A 21,494-nucleotide genomic window follows, 5' to 3' on the forward strand; every position below is an offset into this window, starting at 1 on the left:
AACCAAGAGATTAAGAAGAAAGTGAAATGTTGCCAGAAATCAATCATCCGTTTCTTCTTAATTTACCATTCCTATCTATTCTTTTCGACAGATTGTATATTTATTGTACATAGTACAAGATACTTTCTTATTGTGTATTTATTTCTTTCTTTCTTCTTCTCACGTGTCATCACTTTTACTATTGTTTTAAACATTTCCTCATTGTGAATCGTTATATCCATATTCCCCTTTAATTATCAACTCTTTAATTATATCAAGTTAGTCATGTAATCCTTCTATTGTACCTACAAAATTAAAAGAATTTTCAAAAATAGCCAATAATATTCAAGATGATACAGTGTTCGTCAATTTATTTATTCTTCTTTCCAATCTTACCAGCCTTTCATTATAACAATTCACGGTCACAGGCGCTAGCAAGAGTCACGGTGACCTGGAGCTTCGTCAAAGGAGCAGCAAGTCCCTCCTAGCGAATGTCCTGGACCTCGAGGACAACGCTCTGGCGTCCCACAATAATCTGTTGAACAACGTGTACAGTACCCCCGGCCCCCACCATCACACGATGGGCCACGGGCACAGTCACATACACGCGACCCCCCATCATCATCACAGCCACGCTGCAACGCCGCATCATCAACACTCAACGCCACTGGCACACTCCTCTTATCCGGCAGCGATTCAGATTGGTCACACGCCGCATCATCATCCGCATCCGCCAGAGACGCCTGGCCCTCAGGTCGAAACGATACTTCAAAACGCGTGTTTCTGCGCCCGAAACGAGCTCATGATGATCCTCAAAGAGATTAAGGTACGAGGCTTTTGTCTCCCATCGATCGAATTATAATTTTGTGACGATTTACGATTTTTTCTTTTTTTTTTAGATGACATATCTATTTCTCTTTGTGTCGGATAGAAGTACTATGGGTTCACTCTTTGTTTTTATCAGGAGAGTATGGAGATTAAGACGATTTGATAGATAAATATGTAATATATGAGAATTGATATTGACACGAGTGTTTCATCGTTTATAAATTATAATTTAATAGGTTTAAGGGAAAATTAAAAAGAACACTAGGAAATGCGTTTTCTTACTTTCTGTCACATTTCAGGCGACTTAATCTTTTCAACACTAAAATTCTTATTTTTACCTCAAGATTATTTAGAATTTTTAACCAACGTACAAATTTTTATTCAACTTGCACTTTATTCACGTTTAGAAACTAGCACAACATGGTACAGTGAAGTTTAAAAGGAATTAGGAACTCGTTAGGCCACTAATTCGTTCTCCTCTTTCATAAGGAAGCGTATGCACTCTTAAACACTTGAACGTTTACAGACTTGAGTCGCTGCTTTATTTTCAATAGAAAGAAGTGTCGTCCATTTAATAATAACGAGGATGACAATTAGCGAGTTCTTGCGAAATATACACATTCTCCAGCTAATTACCAAGTGTACACTCGTTTTAATTTACTTGTAAGTGCGGAAACTTTCTTGTAAGTATTATGTGTGTATCATAATAGCAGGGACACGTATATCGTGGTGTGTCGACGTACATGAAACGTACATTTCTCTCTTGTACCAATGTTTGTGCAGGATTATTAAAGCCAGTCTATTCCTCGAGTCAAAACTTATACGAGAAAGTCAAACATACGGAAGATCTATCGTTGTTTGTAATTATGAAAACATTAGGAAACTTCTTATTCGATGGTGACACTATGATAGGGACAATTGTAGACAATTGGATGGTCATATTCCAACAAGTTTCGAGAATTCCGTTGTACATTTGGTTCTTCTATGTAAAAACGATTAAATAGCGTTTCAATGGGAAATGATCGTTGCTAATAGTCGGTGGATACCAAGATGGAAACATTCGAGTATTTCGATACTGATGCTTTTAATTAAAACGTTAATATTTACTATTTTTTCATTTTTCGGAATATTTTAAGCATTAGGCAAATTTTAATTAAAGTTGGAAAGATTAGAGATACTGAATTAGTCTATTTCTTCTACAAAATTTCTTCCAACAAAAAAGAAAATGATAAAAATAATGATAAAAATAGAATATAAATAGGTTAAATAGGATATGCTAATTAAGAAAGTAGAATAGAAATTTATTTTTGATATCTATATCTTTATAATTTTCTTGGAATTCTTTATGTTATATAAGCTTTTATCTATATAAAATTGAATAAATATAGCGCTATAGAGAATTGAAATGATTTTTAATAAAATAAATACTAATACAATTTTTAAGAAATAAGTTATAGATGAAATTAGTACTTTTTTAAATACATTTCATAAACTGATAATAATTTTTAGTATTAGTTTTGTTGTATTAATTTTTCTATAATAATTATATTGATAAAAAGATACATAGCTTGGCATGTATTAAGAATTAGAAAATCTTTAATAAATATAATAAAATATGTGCTTGAATCAGTGACACGATTAATTTTAGTGATAATTATTACACGAATTAATGAGCATCTTGAGTTTTACACGTGATTGTTTATACATCGAGTATATAAATTGGTCCCAAATGAAAATAGCGAGAGATCAAACTTGAAGAGAGAAACTCTATTAAAAGGACATAATTAGGACTTTCTCTATATATCATCGTGGTATACAAATGCATTCAGCAACAAATATGCTCCACGTAATTTCAAATACATAGACGTGGGATTTTCAATCATACTTTGAAGATCGATGCATTGATAATTAAGCTATTATATCGAAAATCATCAAGTTGTTCTTTTAATCTCCCAAAATTTTTTGAAAAGTATCGATACAGCCAATATCTCAAGTAAAAAGTATTGGAAATTATTATTAAAATAATTCTTTTGAAATAATATTCGAAAATTTATTTTTAACCGACAAGTATATCTATGAAAAATATTTATTTACCATATCACCCAAAGTACTTCTATCTTCCATTGTTATAAAACCAGAATCAGAAAATGAATTAAACTTAACTAAATTAATATTAATTCCCAATTCCTCTTCCAACGTGCTTACAAACCATACCCTTTTTCGTCCGAAAACGAGCGTCGTGAATCATACGTTGTACTCTCCTGTTCCAGATAATCACGGATCAGCTGAAAAGCGAGGAGTTGAACACGAAGGTGACGAACGACTGGAAGTTCGCGGCGATGGTGATCGACAGAATGTGCCTAATCATTTTTACTCTGTTCACCATCATCGCAACCATCACCGTCCTACTGTCGGCGCCACACATCATCGTCACGTGATTCAGATATGCTCAGACGACCGGCTTGACCGAGTCGGTGGTCGACGAGGATCGTGTGTTGCGCATCGGTGCGGACGGCGAGGGACGCGAACAGGACAGAGACGATTACGATGACGATTACGATTACCACGACTGTAACCACGTATGGATCCAAGCTAGGGAAACTCGAGCAACGTTCATAACCTGGATGTCTCTCCTACGCTTAGACATGCAGCTGATCGGGGTGTCTCAAGCCTCGGGATCGTGTGTTGCGCCTCGTTTCGGGTGATCCGCACCGTGATAGGAAGAAAACGATGCGAGGACACTAGGCTCTTCGTATTCTTTATGATATACATACTATACATACATACATATATATATATATTATAAATAATATACATAAAGATAAGAGATATGTATATATCTCGTCATGTAGTTCATTCGAAGAGGACGCCTTAGCGAGACACGTTGAAAATGCGCCTACATAACGGGCGCGTTAAAAGGAAACACGTACACGCACACGCATACATACACGCATATACGAACACGCATGCAGGCCACGCCGAGGTATCTGCATCCCTGGCATTCGTTGCGACGATAGGGGGTGGAAGAGTTCCTCTCTCTCTCGCGATTTTTCATTCGAAGATAGCCAGCGAAGCTAAATTTCATTTTGTAAATTTCATTGCGATTTTATGAATTTGGTATTTTACGAGGCGATTCGATGTTTGTTGCAATTGTTGTAATTTTCAAGCGAAACTCTTGTTCAATAGGAGGCATTTTCTCGTATGAATTTCTTTTTATTCAATTTATACTGCGATTTTAATTAAATGAAAATGTTGGAAAAGGTTCGAAGGATTGCAAATATCAAAATTGATTAAGATTTCACTTCTTGGTAGAATAAATATATTTCTTAAAGGAAAAGAGAACGCGAAGACCACGTTAAATCTCGATAATTATTTTTATTCTTGTTTTCCTTTATGAAATGCCAACGAGTTTAATCATCGCTTCTTAACGATATATAAATTTATAATTGTTATAATAATTGATATTTCGAAAAGAATAAGGGAGATATAAATTACGATATACTATAATAAATTAAATTTTTACAATGTCAAATATACTCGCCCTTGAAGTTAACGTTTTTTATTCGTTGAAAACTGCCCCCTAGAATAGAATACAATTAAAAAATAAAGGATCATCTCGTCTTCGAAATTCGTTTCAACAAACATTGCACGGGATGCAAATAAATCTGCGTACACACGTGTAAAAAAACACGTGTATATATATATATATAAATATATATATGTATATGTATATATATATATACACACACGAACACGCGCATACACACGCATACATACGCAAGAGACAGAGCATAGAGCACCGAGGACCGTCGAAGCGTTTGAATTTGTTAAAGAATAAATCGAGTTTACGGGTACGACCATCGAAACGATTTTTCGTTTTGATTTTGGTACCTGCCGTGCCAGCCGGAGAATCTCATGGGGAAAAAACGAGACATAGAGATAGATAAAGAGAGAGAGAGAGAGAAATATATAAATATATATATATATATATACAAACGAGAAAGAGAGAAGCTGAAGAAGGGTACACTGCTCCTTTTATTGTGCTTATAAAATAGGGAAAGATAAAGAGAGGGGAAAAAGGAATAAAAAGGGAATAGAAAAAGAGAGAGAGAGAGAGAGAGAGCGAGGAGGAAACAGACGAAAGAGAGAACACACAGATTAAGAGCAAAGCGCACACGTTAATATTCTGAAAAACTGAAAAAGCAACAAAAAAAAATAAATAAAATAAAATAAAATAATAAAGAGAATAATAAGTAAAAATAATAAACTACACACAATGAACTGCCAAGATGTTTCAAAACAATGCCAGTGAATTTTATTATCCGTATCACTAGTAAGTAAATCGACGACAACTTAAATAAAACGGGGGATTTATACTACGATTATTAAGGTGGCGTGCGACAGCGCGGCGTAACAAACAAATGAAAACAAAAAAAAAAAATAATGTTCTTTGTTAGCTCGTAAGAGAAATCCGGCGTAAGCAAACGGAGAGAAAGAGAGAGAGAGAAAGGGAGAGAGAGAAAGAGAGAGAGAGAGAGTAAGAAAGTGAGTTAAGAGAGAAAGTGAGAGAGAGAGAGAGAGAGAGAGAGAGAAAGGGAGAGAGTGATGACGCGGGTAATGGATGACTCGAAAAGTATGGAATGACGATTGACTTGGCGCAACATCTTTCTTCGTTCTTTTTTTTTTTTTTTTTTCTTTCTCTCTTCTTGTTTTTACTTTCCCTTCTATCGGCGGACAATCGTTTGTTATTGTCCCTCTGTACACGCTTGTACGAGCCCACACACGGTACACACTCTCTCTCACATCTACACCACACGTAGGATGCATTTCTATCTCACACATACACGTAATCTACACACGAGATACACGAGACTAGCATACATACGTATATATATATATGTTCACGAAAAAGAAAAAAAGAAAAAGGAAAAAAAAAGAAAAAGAAACTTTTTCGATCTAACGTTCCAAGGAGGCAGACTTCCGCATCCTCGAGATCCTCGAATCGAACTCGATTTAAGATCGATCAACTCGATATTTGTATACATAAAATGGCGTCTTCTTCAACGGATCGGATCAACGGGACTCGCGACACGATTTTCGAAAGCAACTCGAACTTGTTAGTGTATATTTACTTTTTTAAATCGAGTCGCCTTCGAAAAGAATGCGAATCTCGAAGACCCTCGATGGCTCGGTCCGATTCTCGCTTCTTTACTCCTTTCTTCTTCGATGCTGGATCGATTTCGCTTGCCTCGATTTGATCCGCCAAAACACTTGACACACGCACACACACACACATGTACACCGAGATCTCGAGCGATCGCCGATGCCTGATCCTTGAATAATCTCTTGCTCTTCGACCGCACGCTATTCGCCAAACTAAATGGCCAAACCATTTGCAGTTCGTCTGTGAAAGTACCCACGTCGGATTATCCGTCAACGGACGCGCATCTGTTCCGATTGGTTTTTTTTTCCGCTGCAAAGTGGAATCCCTTTCCTGCGAGAGATATCAGAGAAAAGAGGAAAGGAGAAGAGAAAAAAATTCCAAGAGATGATTGTTGAAGATGGGTATGGATGAATAAGAGATACGCAAGGATCTTTCGTTCGATGTATAATAATTATCGATATGATGATTTAGTCACGTTGCATTGGCATAATTCGCGCTGAATGAATTTTTATCGTCGAACGTCGCGCTTTAATTTAATTTCGTAGCGTATTTGTCTCGAGGGTGCGAATAATATGTTCGAGAGTAAAATTTTCGAGAATTTCTTTTAATGGATATTGCGATGATCGAGAAAGGGAGATGATCGATGAGGAATTGTTTTCGAAAGTATTAATTTTTACCTATAGATATTTCGTTGAAATCATTCGGAGTAATTTTTCTGAAACTCTTGAGAACTATTTCTCTCGAGTTATTATTTGTAAATGGACAAATTTTCGTGCTCATTTCAATGTCCGTTAAAAAGAAATAATAAAAGAAACGTTTATATTCTGCAACTGCGAAAGAAAAAAATTCTAGAGAACGAATTCTCTCGAGAGTTTTACTATTAGAATTTTAATATTCGCACTCAAAGATAAGATAAAGAGAAACGACACCGCCAGGCTTGACGTATCATCGAAAAAACGAAGCTATTATATCGTAGAGGTTAGGTTAGGTAAGAGCGTTCGTCGTTCATCTGTCGCTGGCGTCTCGTCGAATTTCTCTTCATTTGCCACGAGTCTAGGCGCAGAGGAAACATTTTAGTCAATATACGAATGCTCAGTATTTCATACGATTTAATAACCATTTTGACTCGTGGCTTTGATCCGAGATTTTCGGACGCTCGTACAGGTTAATGTCGGCGGGAAATAGGATTTCCTTTGCGAGCTTTAAGAATCATCGAGGTTAATGTTAGGTTTCGTATGCTGTACTTCGTTAATTTTGACGACTGTTTGCTTCATCTTGCCTCGTTTCGAATTGGGATTACATTGAAACAACGTTGATAACGCGCGATGATACGTAATGATTTTGTATTGTTGTTTTAATATGTCGTGTTTTCTCGCATCCTCTTTGTGTTTTCTGTACTTTTGATAAAAATATTCTTTAAATTATTTCCCTATGTATTTATTTATTTGGGTAGTTATTTGAATATTTGGCGCCATCTGTTATCAAGAAAATCAATTAGAGTTTAAAGAAAATATTGGTAAAATTTTCTTCGTGTAAATGAAATTTATATCAAATAAACTTCTATTCTTATAGAATAGATTTTACAAAATATAAAAGAGGCAATTAAATAAGATAGAATAACGTAATTTAGTTGTTAAAAATCTTTAAAAAATCCATTTTCTTCTCTGTATTTTTCTGTGTACAAATCTTTCCAAGTTTTTTTCTTCCAATAATATACTATAAGAAATTTTGAACTAAATTACTGAATAGTAAGATATTAAAAATTACTCTGCTATGTTGAAACTATTTCATATAAATCATGCGTACCATCCAAAATATTTAAGATAACAAATGGCGCTTATTTTTTAAATAAATGCTGTTCTCTCTTCGAAATCTTTTCGAAATTTGAAATTTACTTAGGTCTTTAATAAGATCTAATCTTGGCCTAGACTTCAAATGTTTAGATACGTTATTTTTGCAATTATACAATTATTCTCGACAAGCTCTCGAATAATATTCGACTCACCTTTCAATATCTCTATAAAATCTCTTTCATAAATTTAATTCTTCTCTGTCGCTCGCTGTTGTTTCAATGTAACATAATTCCAATTATGTCTATTATCGACTAGCTACACGCGCAACCAAGTTTCCAACACTTGCGATCGCCCTAAAAGCGATGCACACGAGAACCATATCTCTTTAGAACAAGATTAATCGCAATTTTCCCAAGTGTTTAACACGAGCACAAAGCACGTCGAAGACCTAAATCTTAACTCCCCTTAGAGCAGAATAATTTATTCCTCTCGCGAATGATAAAACGTAAAACAAAATAAAAAAGAAAAAAAAAAGAAAGGAAAGGAAAAGAAGCTCAAAAAGAAAAAACGCAATCTCTGCGTTTGAACAAATGGGAAACGAAAATATACTCGACAATTAAATTGAAAAAAAGCTTGTCAACGCGAGGAAAGAAAAAAAAAAAAATAAGAAGCAGAAGAAGAGAAAAGAAACATCGGAATCTCGTTAACGGATAGTCTCACAGGCGGATTTTGTTGAACGTGTATAAAATAAAACGTGAAAAAAAAGAAAAAAAAAGAAAAAGAAAAAAGCTATAAGCACGTTTTGGCCATTGGCATTGACGCGACAACCAATCACGTTATCTTTTAAATATTATTATAATGGTTAAAGAATAATAATTAAAAAAAAAATTGTTAATGATGTTAAAGGAGCGGTTTAAAATGCAAAAAAAAAAAAAGTAAATAATACGTAGAGGATATAAACTTATAATCGATTGGTGGAATAAACCATTCTCGATCTTTAAATCAGCTAATTAATTAAAGTAATTAAAAAAAATATAAAGCACTTAATGGTTCGCGCCGGAACGGTAGACTACAAAGTATTACAAAGTAGGGAAAGAGATAAATGAAAAATGTTTAAAACAAAAAACGCGGTTATCTCACGTGAGTGTCGTTAAAAAAAAAAAAAAAAAGAATCGCGGAAAAAATAATATTAAATTACAAGCTTCGACATTGGCATGGTGTCGATCGAATTAAAAAAAAAAAAATAAATAAAAAACTAACAATAATAACAGAGATTGAAAAGAAACAAAAGAAGAAAAGAAGAGAAAATATGTTTAAAAAAGAAAAAAACGGTGATACGAGGAATACTATGCGTTTAAATGCCACGGTTTCGATGATTTCGTTTCGCGATGGATTTTTCTTTTTTTCTTTTTTTTTTTTTTTCCTTTCTTTCTTTCAAAGCGTTTACTTTCTCCCTAGCGACAAGCGTGAAATCGATTTTTATCGCGAAACGAATGAACAAAAATGTTCGTGGTGGTTTTCTTCATTTTTTTCTTTTCCGTAACCACGTTTGCTGTAGTTCAAGTTGGTGGAAAGAGTCGCATAACGACGATTTATATTGTTATAACGCGATCGATTCGAGAGACTTTCTTTGGCCAATTTGATTACCAATCGAGGGAAAATATTAAATTTTTCTAAAATGTAAAATGTAAAATGAAAGAAAAAAACACAAGATCCGCAAGAAATTTACCATTATTTTTAACTGTGAGTGAAGGTTAATTTAATTTCAAGAAATTGAATCGGTGAAATAAAAATAAAGACATAGCATATTTTGTGAAAAATTAAAAATTAAATTAAGTAAAATTTAATACAGTTACATCAGTTAAAATTATTATTTAAAATTAAATGTAATTTTTTGATAATTTTATTTTAAATAATTTAATTGCATTTCATTATATTTATTAATTAAATATTTAATTAATTTGCATTTATCGTCGATGAACGAAATAAGAATTCTAATATGCATAAAATTATTTTCAAAAAATTTCCATACAAAATTAGGATATTGAAATATTTATCATCTTCAAAATCACTTAATTTATAGAATAAATGTTTATATTCGCACAATCTGAATTCTCAAACAGAATTAACAATGTTAATGATATTATTGCAATTTTTTTATAATGGAACATAATCGAAATTTTAACTCGTTGTTCTTTCCATCCACAAACTTTTGACTTTTTCGATTTTCGCATTCATTTTGCAATTCATATTGCAGCGATAAACGATAAACGATAATAAATTGATGATACGTGCAAAACACGAGCAAAATTGCAATAACGCGTGTTATTAAAACTCAATTACACCATACAACGACAATATGTAATCGAAATTTATATGAAGCCAATAATGGAGGATACAAGTTGCCATTAAAAAAACATGGGTAGAAACAAGAGCATTATTCGTTTTATAATTATAATTATAATTAATTTCACTGAGCTTCGGGTGATACGCAGGATGATATGGATGTATACACCATTTATACACCTGCCGTGAAACGATCCCATAAAAAGTGATTGAAAATGAAGCGATTAAGTAGAAAATATCGATGAATTAATCGAATTGGCCATCGAACGGACCATTCGTTCGCATATCGCGAGTCGCGTCGACGACGGCGCTCCCATTTTTAATCGTATTTAAAACGCGTTAACGTTTAAGCGAGCAAATGCTGATTGTTAACGGGGAATTAACATCCAGCCTATTCGATATTACTTGTTATTGATTAGTTACGCGAGCGTGAAGAGAAAAACTGAAATACTTAATAATAATAATAATAATAATAAAATTATATATATATATGTATATTCGGGAATATAATATATTATATAAAAAAAAAAAAGAAAAATAAACAACGCGAGACCTTAGTTAGAATTATTTAAAGAAACAAAAATAATAATAATAATAATAATAATAATAATAATAATAATAATAATAATAATAATGGGCGATTTGTTGTTAAAGAGGAGATGTTAATATAATAGAATCGCAGTGAAAAAATTAAAAAAAAAAATGAGAGATGCAAACAATATTTAAAAAAAAGTGGAAGTTCCGACGTTCTCTAGAGGAAATAAAAAAATAAAAAGGAAAAAAAAATATTAAAGTAAAATACAAAATCGAGATAAGCAGTTCGATAATAAATTATATACTCGTTCTATAAATGAAGATTTACTTGTTGCCACATATCGAAGTCAAGTTGGAATTCGAAACGAGTTGCTCACTGAACAAAAAAAAAATGATTTAACGATATATTAAACGAAGAATACCGAAAGATGGAAGAAGAACAATGAAGCGTATGAAAAAAAAAAAAAAATAGAAAAGAAAGGAAAGGAAAAGGAAAAAACTAAATTCGTTGCTCACGAATGCTCATTCATTGTTTTTATCCAGCGCGGTGTTTACGAGTAGTCGTAAGCCGGACGCTTTAGTGAGAGTAAATTTAATGGTTCGAATGTACTTTTCAATTATCACGCTCAAAACGTTCAAGCATTTAAGCTGTTCACGAGATTCAGGGTCTTAGAGATTAATTAGACGAGATGGTAGAAAAATTGTCGAGTCGTTCGTAATAAAATTAAAGGAATTAAGAGAATTAAAGAAGAAAAATGAAAATGTTAATTCGTAAAATAAAAACAAGATGTAAAACAGTAAATAGAGAAATATACACGCTCAGACACCGGGAAAGGGGAGTGTTTTCGTTCACGTTTCACGGGGATCTTTTCGTTTGATCGTTTTGTTTCCAGGGATACATATTAAGAACATTTTACGCGTTATACTTACGCTACGCATTAATGGGAAAAGTAGAGTATCGACGTTACCGATGATCGATCAAATCGAAGCGACGAAATGAAAGATAGAGAAAGAAAATGGGAAATAACGAGAATAAAAAAAAGAGAGAATGACGTTTAAATTCAGAGGGATTGTGACGATTATTACCCGTATTATTCTTCGTTTTAACAATCGTGTCGATGATTATGCTGATATCGCAGGGTGATTTTAATTGCATGTGCTGCCGAAATGTTTCCACCTTCTTGAACTCGATGAAAGAAAAACGAAAAATCTTTTTTTTTTTTTCTTTCTTTCTTTCTTTTCGAGGAATACTGATATATCAAGCAGCAAACGTCGAGCCGAGAATGAAACCGGATAACGTTTTCATGCACGTGATCGAGCGATGTCACGGGTGTAAGAGAGAGGTACTTTTTGAAAAAGATTTCGCCTTGAAAGCGAGTCTAAAGTCTATCCAATGTCTTTATCAACAAAAATTTCCGACGAGCATTATTCTGTTCGAGATAATATTTCTTTTATCTTTGCCCGACAGCTCGGTTATGCGAACAACGTTGGAAGTTTTCTTTTGAGGGAAAACTTCGAAATTAAAAATTATTCTTCGAATTCATTCCATTTTTAAAAGCAAATCCTTCTTTACCGAGTTTTTCTTTTTTTTTTCTTTTTTTTTTTTAATAATCCTTGGAAAATTTTTTTTCGATAGGACGAAGATTTTTTTTTCTAAAATAATTGACTTTTTTTTTTTTAATAAAAAAATAACAACAAACGCGATTTTTTGCGCGATTTCGTATTGTGCAATCGTGATTGGTGCTGTTATAAATTGAAACGAGTTTTTTTTTTAAAATAGTGACGTCCTCGAATGTCTGAAAATGGCAGCCTTCCATCAGAACGCGATGAGATTTCTGTTTAAACGAATCGAGAAAATGAATGAAAGTGTAAATGAGAGAAGGGGCGGGAATGGGGTAGGAAACGAAGGAAACGAAGAAGCGAAATTCACGGAGAGAATTAACGCGACTTGCGCCTTTAATTAAAAAAAAGGAGAAGGAGAAGAAGAAAGAATATATAATACTGTATATTAAATTCAGCTTGTCACAAAGTGGGGTTGTCATTATAAACTATTAATCTTATTATAATTAAAATTAACAATAACGATAAAATAATCACGAAAAAGGAGTGAAACAATGATAATATTAAATGATAAAATTAGTACTAAGAAATAATTAATAATGGTAATAAAACAATAATTATAGAATAAAATAAATAGTGGTAACGGTATTAATTATTAATTATTAATTCTCCGCCTGTACGAAATATTAAAAATTTCTTTTCTCTCCGAAACGAAACGTTGTTTAACGTACGATTAAGGCGACTTCTATGAAGAATCGTTTCCAATAACGAATAATAATAATAATAATAATAATAATAATAATAATAATAATAATAATAATAATAATAATAATAATAATAATATAATAATAAAAGAAATATTATATGGTTAACGAGAAATTTAAATAAATGAAAAAAAAAATTAAATAAAACGCATTAAAGGTTGGTACGCTATTAGGATCGTAGTAGAGCATATGTACAGGGTGATGCGATTAAAGTGTATTCGGACATCGATCAGGCGTACGATTTTTCGAGTGTCCCGTTCGAAATAAATTTGAACGATTGCTATTCGAGAAAATAAATAAATAAATAAATAAATATCGAGAAAAATAAGAATCGCGAATGTAGAATCGATTACGAATCGTTGTAAAATGTTAAATTTTGGAAGGGGCTAATTCGTCGATATATTCATAGATATATACGATTTTTTACTGGCTCAATTCAAACATAAAATATATAATATAAATAATACGTGATTAAATTTTTAATATACTCACTTGAATTCTAGTATTTTTTTCTTTTTTTTTTTAAGATAAAATTATTAGATAATTACATTTAACTTTCAATCAATTAAAATTCTATTAAAGGATCCTATTATCCCTATAACTGCCATTTCAAAATTTATCATCTAATAACTATCTATTCTATGATCCTATTCTTTGATATCAATTTTTCGCATTTTGACGTTCACTTTTATTTTCTATCATCATTTTTTTAAATATTACAAGTATACAAATACACACATTTTCTTGTTTAACAATAAAATTTTTTCATGCACCGCATTCCCTTACATTACCTTTTTTAATTCAAATTTGAACATTACCTCGAGATGAAGAGTAAAAAAAAAATATTATTCCTCTCGTTCACTTTTATTATTATCTCTCGTTGATTCGATACGAGTTTTGCCCCAAAAAAATCGGTTTGAACCTCGGTATAAAATATGTAAAACGTCACCCACCAGAAATCTTCCTGTAAGAGTCGAGCACATTTCTCCGTCAACGTTGCCTTAACTCGGAAAATATCCTTTAAAGACCAACCTCGATCGTTTGAAAGAAACGCCCTCTGCCGAACAATGGTTCAATTACCGTCAACACTCGAAATCGTCAAACGTCGAACGCAAGACACACGAGTAGAGTCGACGAGTAGCCCCTTTCGATATTTCTATGACAGAAACCCAAGAAGAAGAAGAAGAAGAACAAGAGGAAGAAAAAAAAATATAAATATATATACGTACATAAATACTATATATATACATATATAAAAGCGAAAGGAAGCAAGAAATTTCGTCGACCGGATCACGAGTCTTCGAAACTTTCTCCCTCAAACTTTGTAGTCATTTACTCGACTCGTAAAATTAATCCAAGCGTTTTGAGGAACTTATTAAGGTAAATCGGTAGAAATAAAACTAAAGATTGCTCATCGAGACACCTCATCGTTCAAGTGTCACAAAGACAATCCCACCCTCGGAAACTTCGAAGCGGATATGATTAAAAAGAAAAAAGAAAAAAAAAGAAAAAAAAAAAAGGAAGAACAAAAAAAAAATACGAGAAACGAATTTTTTCTTCTCTCTCTCGATGTATGATACCTACCTCTAACGATTACGCGACGATAAAGATAACGATAACTGTATTTAAGTGAAATTAAATCGATCTTAATAACCGGTGTAATCTATTTAGCCGAGATTTAAAAAAAGAAAAAGAGGATAAAAAAAAACGAAGAATAACAAACGACTGTAGTCAGAAAAGTAATTTTTAACGTGTAAGGTCTATTATATACTTATATAGCACGTCAAAGTCTTCCGCAGAGTAGTCTCCAAAGAAGTAGTTACAAGACACATGAGAAACAAAGACAAATGCAAAGATACACGAGACGAATTTCTTTGTCTTTCTTCTATTTTTTCTGTTTTTTTTTTTTTTTTTTAAGGTTAGATTGTTGCAGATGAAATTGTCGAATTTTCATAAATCTCGAATCTTATAAAAAATTATATTAATTACCCGCAATTCGTTATTTATTCGTTATTTATTTTGAATCGTAATATAAAAGAAGCATTTGAGTTAAAATTATTATAGCGCATAATATTCTATTTTATGATAGAATAATTATATATCGCAATATAACAATCGTATGATAAAACAAACTGCATTTTAGTTAATTTCGAGTTATTGAATTAACATGGAACGAGTATTAACATTCAGCCAATAAATTTTCAATTCAATTAAAATTCTATTTACACGCGAAATTGGATTTTATTTCATATGCAACAATTTATAACGTTCACCTGTTGTCTCGTTTCCCCGTCTTAAAGGAAACAAATGGCAAAAATGTCCCTCGCAAACGCTTCTCTGGGTAGCTGTTTCCAAGAGAGTTAAACACGGAGTCCAGGGTTTCATCGATTGGCCGATTAATATTATTAGAATACATTTGAGAGTAAAACTTTCGAGAGTATCCAACAAAAATGAATAAATAAATAAATAAAATAGAAGAAAAACGATGCTAATAGAATTGAAAGTAAAAAACTCTCGAGAATATTTCTTGCGAATAAACTCTGCATCCAGAACGATAGTTCGATAGTAATTTTCGCCACACGATATCACGACTCGTGTTATTGGACGATCATTCTCTATATGCGGCATCTTCTATATTTACGAGAAATATTCTCTCCTTCATGCGTGTATGAAATACGTGTTCGACTTCTTCTTTCACATGGTAATTCGTGAATAGCACAATTCGCCAACGATGGATCCGTATCGAAAGAAAGAAATACGAAACGAGCAGGAATCGAGATTTATCACGTGCGATGAAATATCGATTGCGCAACTACGCTTATGGAAATGTTCTAATTCTCATGAAAATCGCGTGTTCTTCAGAAATATTAAAAAAGCACACACAATGGTTACAAACTCGATCTCGAGAGTCTTTTTCCCGATAAAAGCGATCCGATGTTTCAACTGAATGAATAATAATGCAGGTTGTCGAGAAACAATTTTCTCGAAAGAAAGAAATGAATATTTTATAACCAGTTTCTAACTAATTCGCTATGTGAAAAAAATAGTCGAACCCATATACGAATCCATGAACTGCGATTTAATCAATCTCGCTCAATTTAAAAGAAATATCGACGAAAAACCAACTCTCGAGAATTTAACCCTCGAACGTGTCCGCGAAACATGTGAAAAAAAAAAAAAAAAATAAAAAAATACTGTGATCGATGGAGAATCAAAATTATCGAGTTTAAGAGATATGCTCGTGTTCGTGTGATTCATTTTTGTATCGGTGAGTAAACGAAACGAAACGAAAGAAAAGAAGAATACGAGGGGAAAGAGGAGAAAGTATAAATATGGAGGATCGAATCGAAGCGTGAAATTTTCTTCTTGTAAATTAAACGCGCGCTTCGATTATTGCAATAGTAGCATCTCGAGGCTAGAGGTAGAAACGCTTTGCGAAAAGTCGAAGAAAATAGACGAGATAACGTTTTGAGAGAGGAGAAGTGTGCAATTACGCTTTTGTATAAATTAGTAAGAAAAATTTAATCGCGCGTTTCACGAAGACACTCGAAAGATCGACGGCTCTTTGTCCCCATTTTATTAGACCGCTCTTTATACGCAAGAAGTGGCAGGTCAGCCGAAATGAAGTATAAACGAGGAAGTTATTAAAGTTATTACAGGACCGGGAAACTTAAATAATTGTGAAATGAGGGAAATTTAGAAACGTTGGCCTCTGCACAGATTTTTGTTCCTTTGCAACGAGCAGTTTGGGAGTAGTTAAGTCAAGTTCTGATATTCTAGTTGAAATCTAATTAAGCGGTGTGTTCGTCGAGGCAACTTTCTGAAACTCGTGTTTCGCGAAATTTTTCGTTTTGTTAAAATTATTCTTCTTTTCTTTTTCTCTTATTATCGTCACCATTGTAACTTTCAATACGAATGCTACTCCATTTCAAAAATGGTTAATTTCGACTCAATTAATTAATTTTGAAACACAAAAGCAAGCTTCAACAATTAAGAATCCACAACTGATTATGAATTTTGTAAAAAATTATGTAAGAAAGATTTCTTTTACGAATGTTTCGTGATATTGGAGCGAATGATACAAGCAATAAAAAATTTGGACACAGGTAAAATTGCAAAGAGGAATTTTTTCTAGTCTAAAATCTTTTAACGACCAATAACGAATTTATATTTTGAGTTCACATTGAAAAAATATAAGACCTGTTTTCCATTTCGTTATTACGTATGAATAAATTTTTCCTTTCATTGAAAGATATAGGATAGAATCTGATAAAATTGGACTTTCATCCGTTTCGGCTGAACCTGTATATATACGTATAAATGTATAAATATATGCATGTAACGGATATACGTACCGTATATTCTCTATATAGATGCGTATTGCGAAGAGATCGAATTAAACTACGGCGAAACGTGGCGTGTAAAATGGATAAAACTGAAGAGAGGTGAAAATTGGAAAAATTGTAATCGTTGCTCGTGATCCTCGTTGTTGCACGATGATTTCTCATGGAACTATTCGTCGTGAAATGAAGAATATCAAGGAGCACAAGCTAATGAGAAATATTTCACGATTAATCTTATTTAAATGTTCATATCACCGTGAAGATTTTAGTTTGATTAATTTTTTCTGAGAGACAATGTTAATTATTTCCTAATTGATCAACAAAGTTTCAAAGGTGCCTAAGAAAAATGTAAGAAAATTAGTAATATAAAATCTTTTTTACTTAAATTGTTTGAACTTTAGATCGGATTTTAAATATAAATGTATTATTTTATTCATTATTGAAAATAAAATTCTTACTAACTTTCCTTAATATCTTTAAAAAGAAAATCTATAGAAACATCCACGTTGTTCAACTATCATATTTTACATCTCCATGCGCACGAAATAATAAATTAACACGAAAATTCTATTAATCGGCACGAATATATTTCTCATTAGATGTAATTTACTTAATCCACAACTGTACCGTAATCTTCTCGAGGAATCATCGTGCAAAGCGATTCTATATTCACGATAATCATAAGATCGAAAAACAAACAAAAAGAAATAACAAGAATACGTCACGGGATGCTTAGAGGGGTGGGGGTGGAATGCGTGGAGTGGCGGAGTTTTATTTCTCGCGATTCACTGCCGCAGACTTCCTTCACGGCAGCGTGAATTACTCAAGAAATTAGGATAAACGATTAGCGCGGACACGCAATGTTCAAGTGCCAAATTTTTAGCTATCTTATATAAACGTGTAATTTATCGCGCCTGTCGAACCCAGCAGACGCTTAATTAGCGAGCGAGCGAGCGAGAGAGAGAGAGAGAGAGAGACTGTTTTTAAAATTGGTGACTGATCGAGATTGTTGATACGATTCGTTGTAAACAATTGAGGCGTCGAGATGGAACGATTATAATTGTTATTAATCGATGATAAAGGCGTGTATGTCGTTTTAACGCGTAGAACGATTCGAGGGATAATTTGATTGATCGAATCTCATCAATATCGTTCTTGTTGATTGTGTCGTTCATAGTGATATTTTATAGAGGCGAAATTTTCAATCGTCGACTCGAGATTCAACCCTCGAAATCGCCGATGGCTCGCAAGAGGACCACTTTTGGCCCGCGTATCTGAATTAAATATCGTTTACATTGCCAGGGATATGGGCCAAAAGTGACCCGACTTTGGCCGACCGAGGGTTAAATCTGTAACGCGCGTCAAATATGTATATTTGAAATCGTCAACAGCCTTGAGAAAATTTGAGAATTCGAGGAAAGGAAAGTGATGATATTTAATCGTTTGTATTTAAAGTGGTATAAATTTGCTTTGGATTCATTATTTTATGGTCACGAGATTTTTAAAATGATTAATTATTCGATCGATTGTAGATATTTGAAAATTTGTAAAGGAAAATTTGAAGTATTTAAAGATATACAATAATGCACGTACAATAGAAAATATTCAGAATAAATATATATTTAAATACGTCATTATTAATAATGTTGATTATTATTACATAGTCATTAATAATTCGTAAAAGTACGAATTTATATCAAGTATCTACGGTCGAAAAAATTAAAATTAAGTCGAAAACATCCTTTCGAACGTTCTCGAAGCTATATTATCGAATTTATGTAAGTTTAAAAAATATCTTCTTTGGAAAATTCGATTAGCATGGATAAAACGCTCAAACGATTCGCGAATATATACCATTGTTAGAAAGAGAGGGAAAAAAAGAAAGAAATCATTAATTACATATTTAATTAACATATTTTTACTGCGTTCCGTTGAAATTGTTGCATCTGTCTTGATTTTTCTCGAGTCGTTGAGCGATGTAACAAACGAGAGAAGAAGATAAAAACGAGAGAAAAAGAAACAATGCGTCACAGCCAACTGAATTTAAAAAAAAAAAAAAAGGAAAACTTGAATTTTTATAAAGAGATAAATGGAAGAGTCGATATTTTTCGAATACATAGGCAAATCTCGTTCCCTTCGTTTCGAAGAAGGATAAATGATCGGTTTGAAAAAAGTTCTCACACTCTCTCACCATGATGTTACAACGTTTTTTGAAAAATCTCCTCTGTTTTTCTTCTTTAGACGATCAATATAATCGATAACCGAGCCGAAGGAAGAAGTAAGAAGAGACGAATAAAAAAATAATACAAAAAAAAAAAAAAAAGAAAAGGCCATAAGCTATCCACGCTTGGAGACAAATAAAAACAAGGAAAGAAAAAAAGATATAAAGAAACGATGAAATGAAAAAAAAGAGAAGAAAGGGAAGAAGGAAGAAAAATATTACGAAAACAAGATCTAAATTGATAAAAGAACAAAACAAAAAAAAATGTCAAAAAAACGAAGTATTAAACGTATTAAAAAAAAAAACGTAATCTCTACGCATATTTAAAACCGTGTTGAATGGAAAACGCGAATATTCGTGATGAAAGAGAAAAAAAAAAAAGAGAAGAAAAGAAAAAAAAAGAAACCGAGAGGAACTAAATAAACCTTAAACTAAATGAATCAATAATCGAGTAAACTGAATATTAAACGCTAGCCTGTAATCAATAGACACGTAGTATAATTACTTCGAGCAAAATATAAATTTATAGGGGTGATTCAAAAGGTAGTCTATACTAGAAGTTAGGCTCGAACTTTTAATCGAGATCATTTTCTCTCTAAACTAAAGGAAAGATGCTAATTACTTAATTATCTCTTAAATCAATCTATTGAACTTAACGAAGCTAAAGATAAAACGAAAATAGATGAAAAGGATGAGAGATATAGGTGTGAAATGAGAGTAGTGAAAGAGAAAAGGAAGAGAATGAGAGCGAAAGAGAGAGAGAGAGAAAGAGAGAGAGAGAGAGAGAAAGTATCGTAGATAAGTATGATTGAGCTTGATCAAAATGGAAATTTAATAATCGAATATAGAAAGAAGGATGATTATTTGTAGGGGGGGTGAAAGATGACACGTGTAAGAAACGAAAGACATTCGTCGTTTTGACGAACGACAAAGAGACGCACCGAGACGAGATACGAAATCTATTTCTTCTCTACCTACTACGCCCTTTTTTCTTCCCTATACGATATATTTTAACGAAGGAATCGTCTCTTTATTGTCCACCGTTACACCAGTCGTCGAAGTCGTTACGAAGTTATATATAAAAAGAAAAGAAAAGAAAAAAAAAAAAAGAAAAAGGAAAAAAATAGAAGAAAAAAAAATAGAATAGGGGCGAGAAAAAGCGAGTCTAACGAAGGATATAATACATAACACGGAAGAAAAAAAGAATATTTCGAGCCTGTGAGTGCGTGGGAGGGAGAGAAAGGTGGCGAGAGAGAGAGGGAGAGAAAGGAGAATGAGAAGAAAACAGAGAGAGAGAGAGAGTGAAAGAGAGAGAAAGAATGGCGGAAAATGTGTGTGTGTGAGAGAGAGAGAGAGTCAAAATGAGAAATATTACAAAAATGCGCTTAAATGTGCAAAAAAAAATATTATAATTATAAAGGGGAGAATAAAAGAGAGAAAAAAAAATAAATATTTACAACTCAAGAGAGAAAGAAATTGAGAGAAAGAGAGGGTGAGAGAGAAATAGAGAGAAAGCGAGTGAGAGATAGAGAGGAGAGAAAGAGAGAGAGAGAGAGAGAGAGAGAGAGAGAGAGAGAGAAAAGAAAACGATACTCCCTTTTTCCGTAGACCCTGGTGGGACGATGCAATTGAACTGACTCACCCTCGATCTCACTTGACTTTTAAATTATGCCTCGACAACAGCCTGGCCTGATAATAGTAAATTCATATTGAAGAACGTTAAGTAAGATAATAATAATAATAATAATAATATTAATAAATAATAATACTAATAATTATAATGATATTAATAATAACACTAATACTATAAATAAGATTAAGGAATAATAACGATAAATAATAGTACTAATATACTACTACTACTACTACTACTACTATTAATAATAATAATAATAATAATAATAATGATAAAAATTTGTTATATTTCTACGCTGGGCTCTTTTTCGAGGCAGAAACGTTGAT

The 21,494-nt window shown here is 32.7% G+C and overlaps 1 protein-coding gene across 6 annotated transcripts in view; it reads left to right on the top strand.

Annotated features, from left to right (window-relative positions):
- Positions 1-21,103, top strand: part of LOC108004441 (neuronal acetylcholine receptor subunit alpha-7) — a 219,789-nt gene extending 198,686 nt beyond the window's left edge. For all 6 annotated transcript variants that reach the window (XM_017067359.3, XM_017067360.3, XM_017067362.3 and 3 more), the window contains 2 exons: positions 408-805; positions 3,078-21,103. In XM_017067359.3, the coding sequence (XP_016922848.1) occupies positions 408-805; positions 3,078-3,245 (566 nt within the window). In that variant the 3' untranslated portion in view covers positions 3,246-21,103. The remainder of the gene's footprint in view (positions 1-407; positions 806-3,077) is intronic.
- Positions 21,104-21,494: the final 391 nt, after the last annotated feature.

This window comes from Apis cerana, linkage group LG14 (assembly GCF_029169275.1).
Source record: "Apis cerana isolate GH-2021 linkage group LG14, AcerK_1.0, whole genome shotgun sequence".
NCBI lineage: Eukaryota > Metazoa > Arthropoda > Insecta > Hymenoptera > Apidae > Apis > Apis cerana.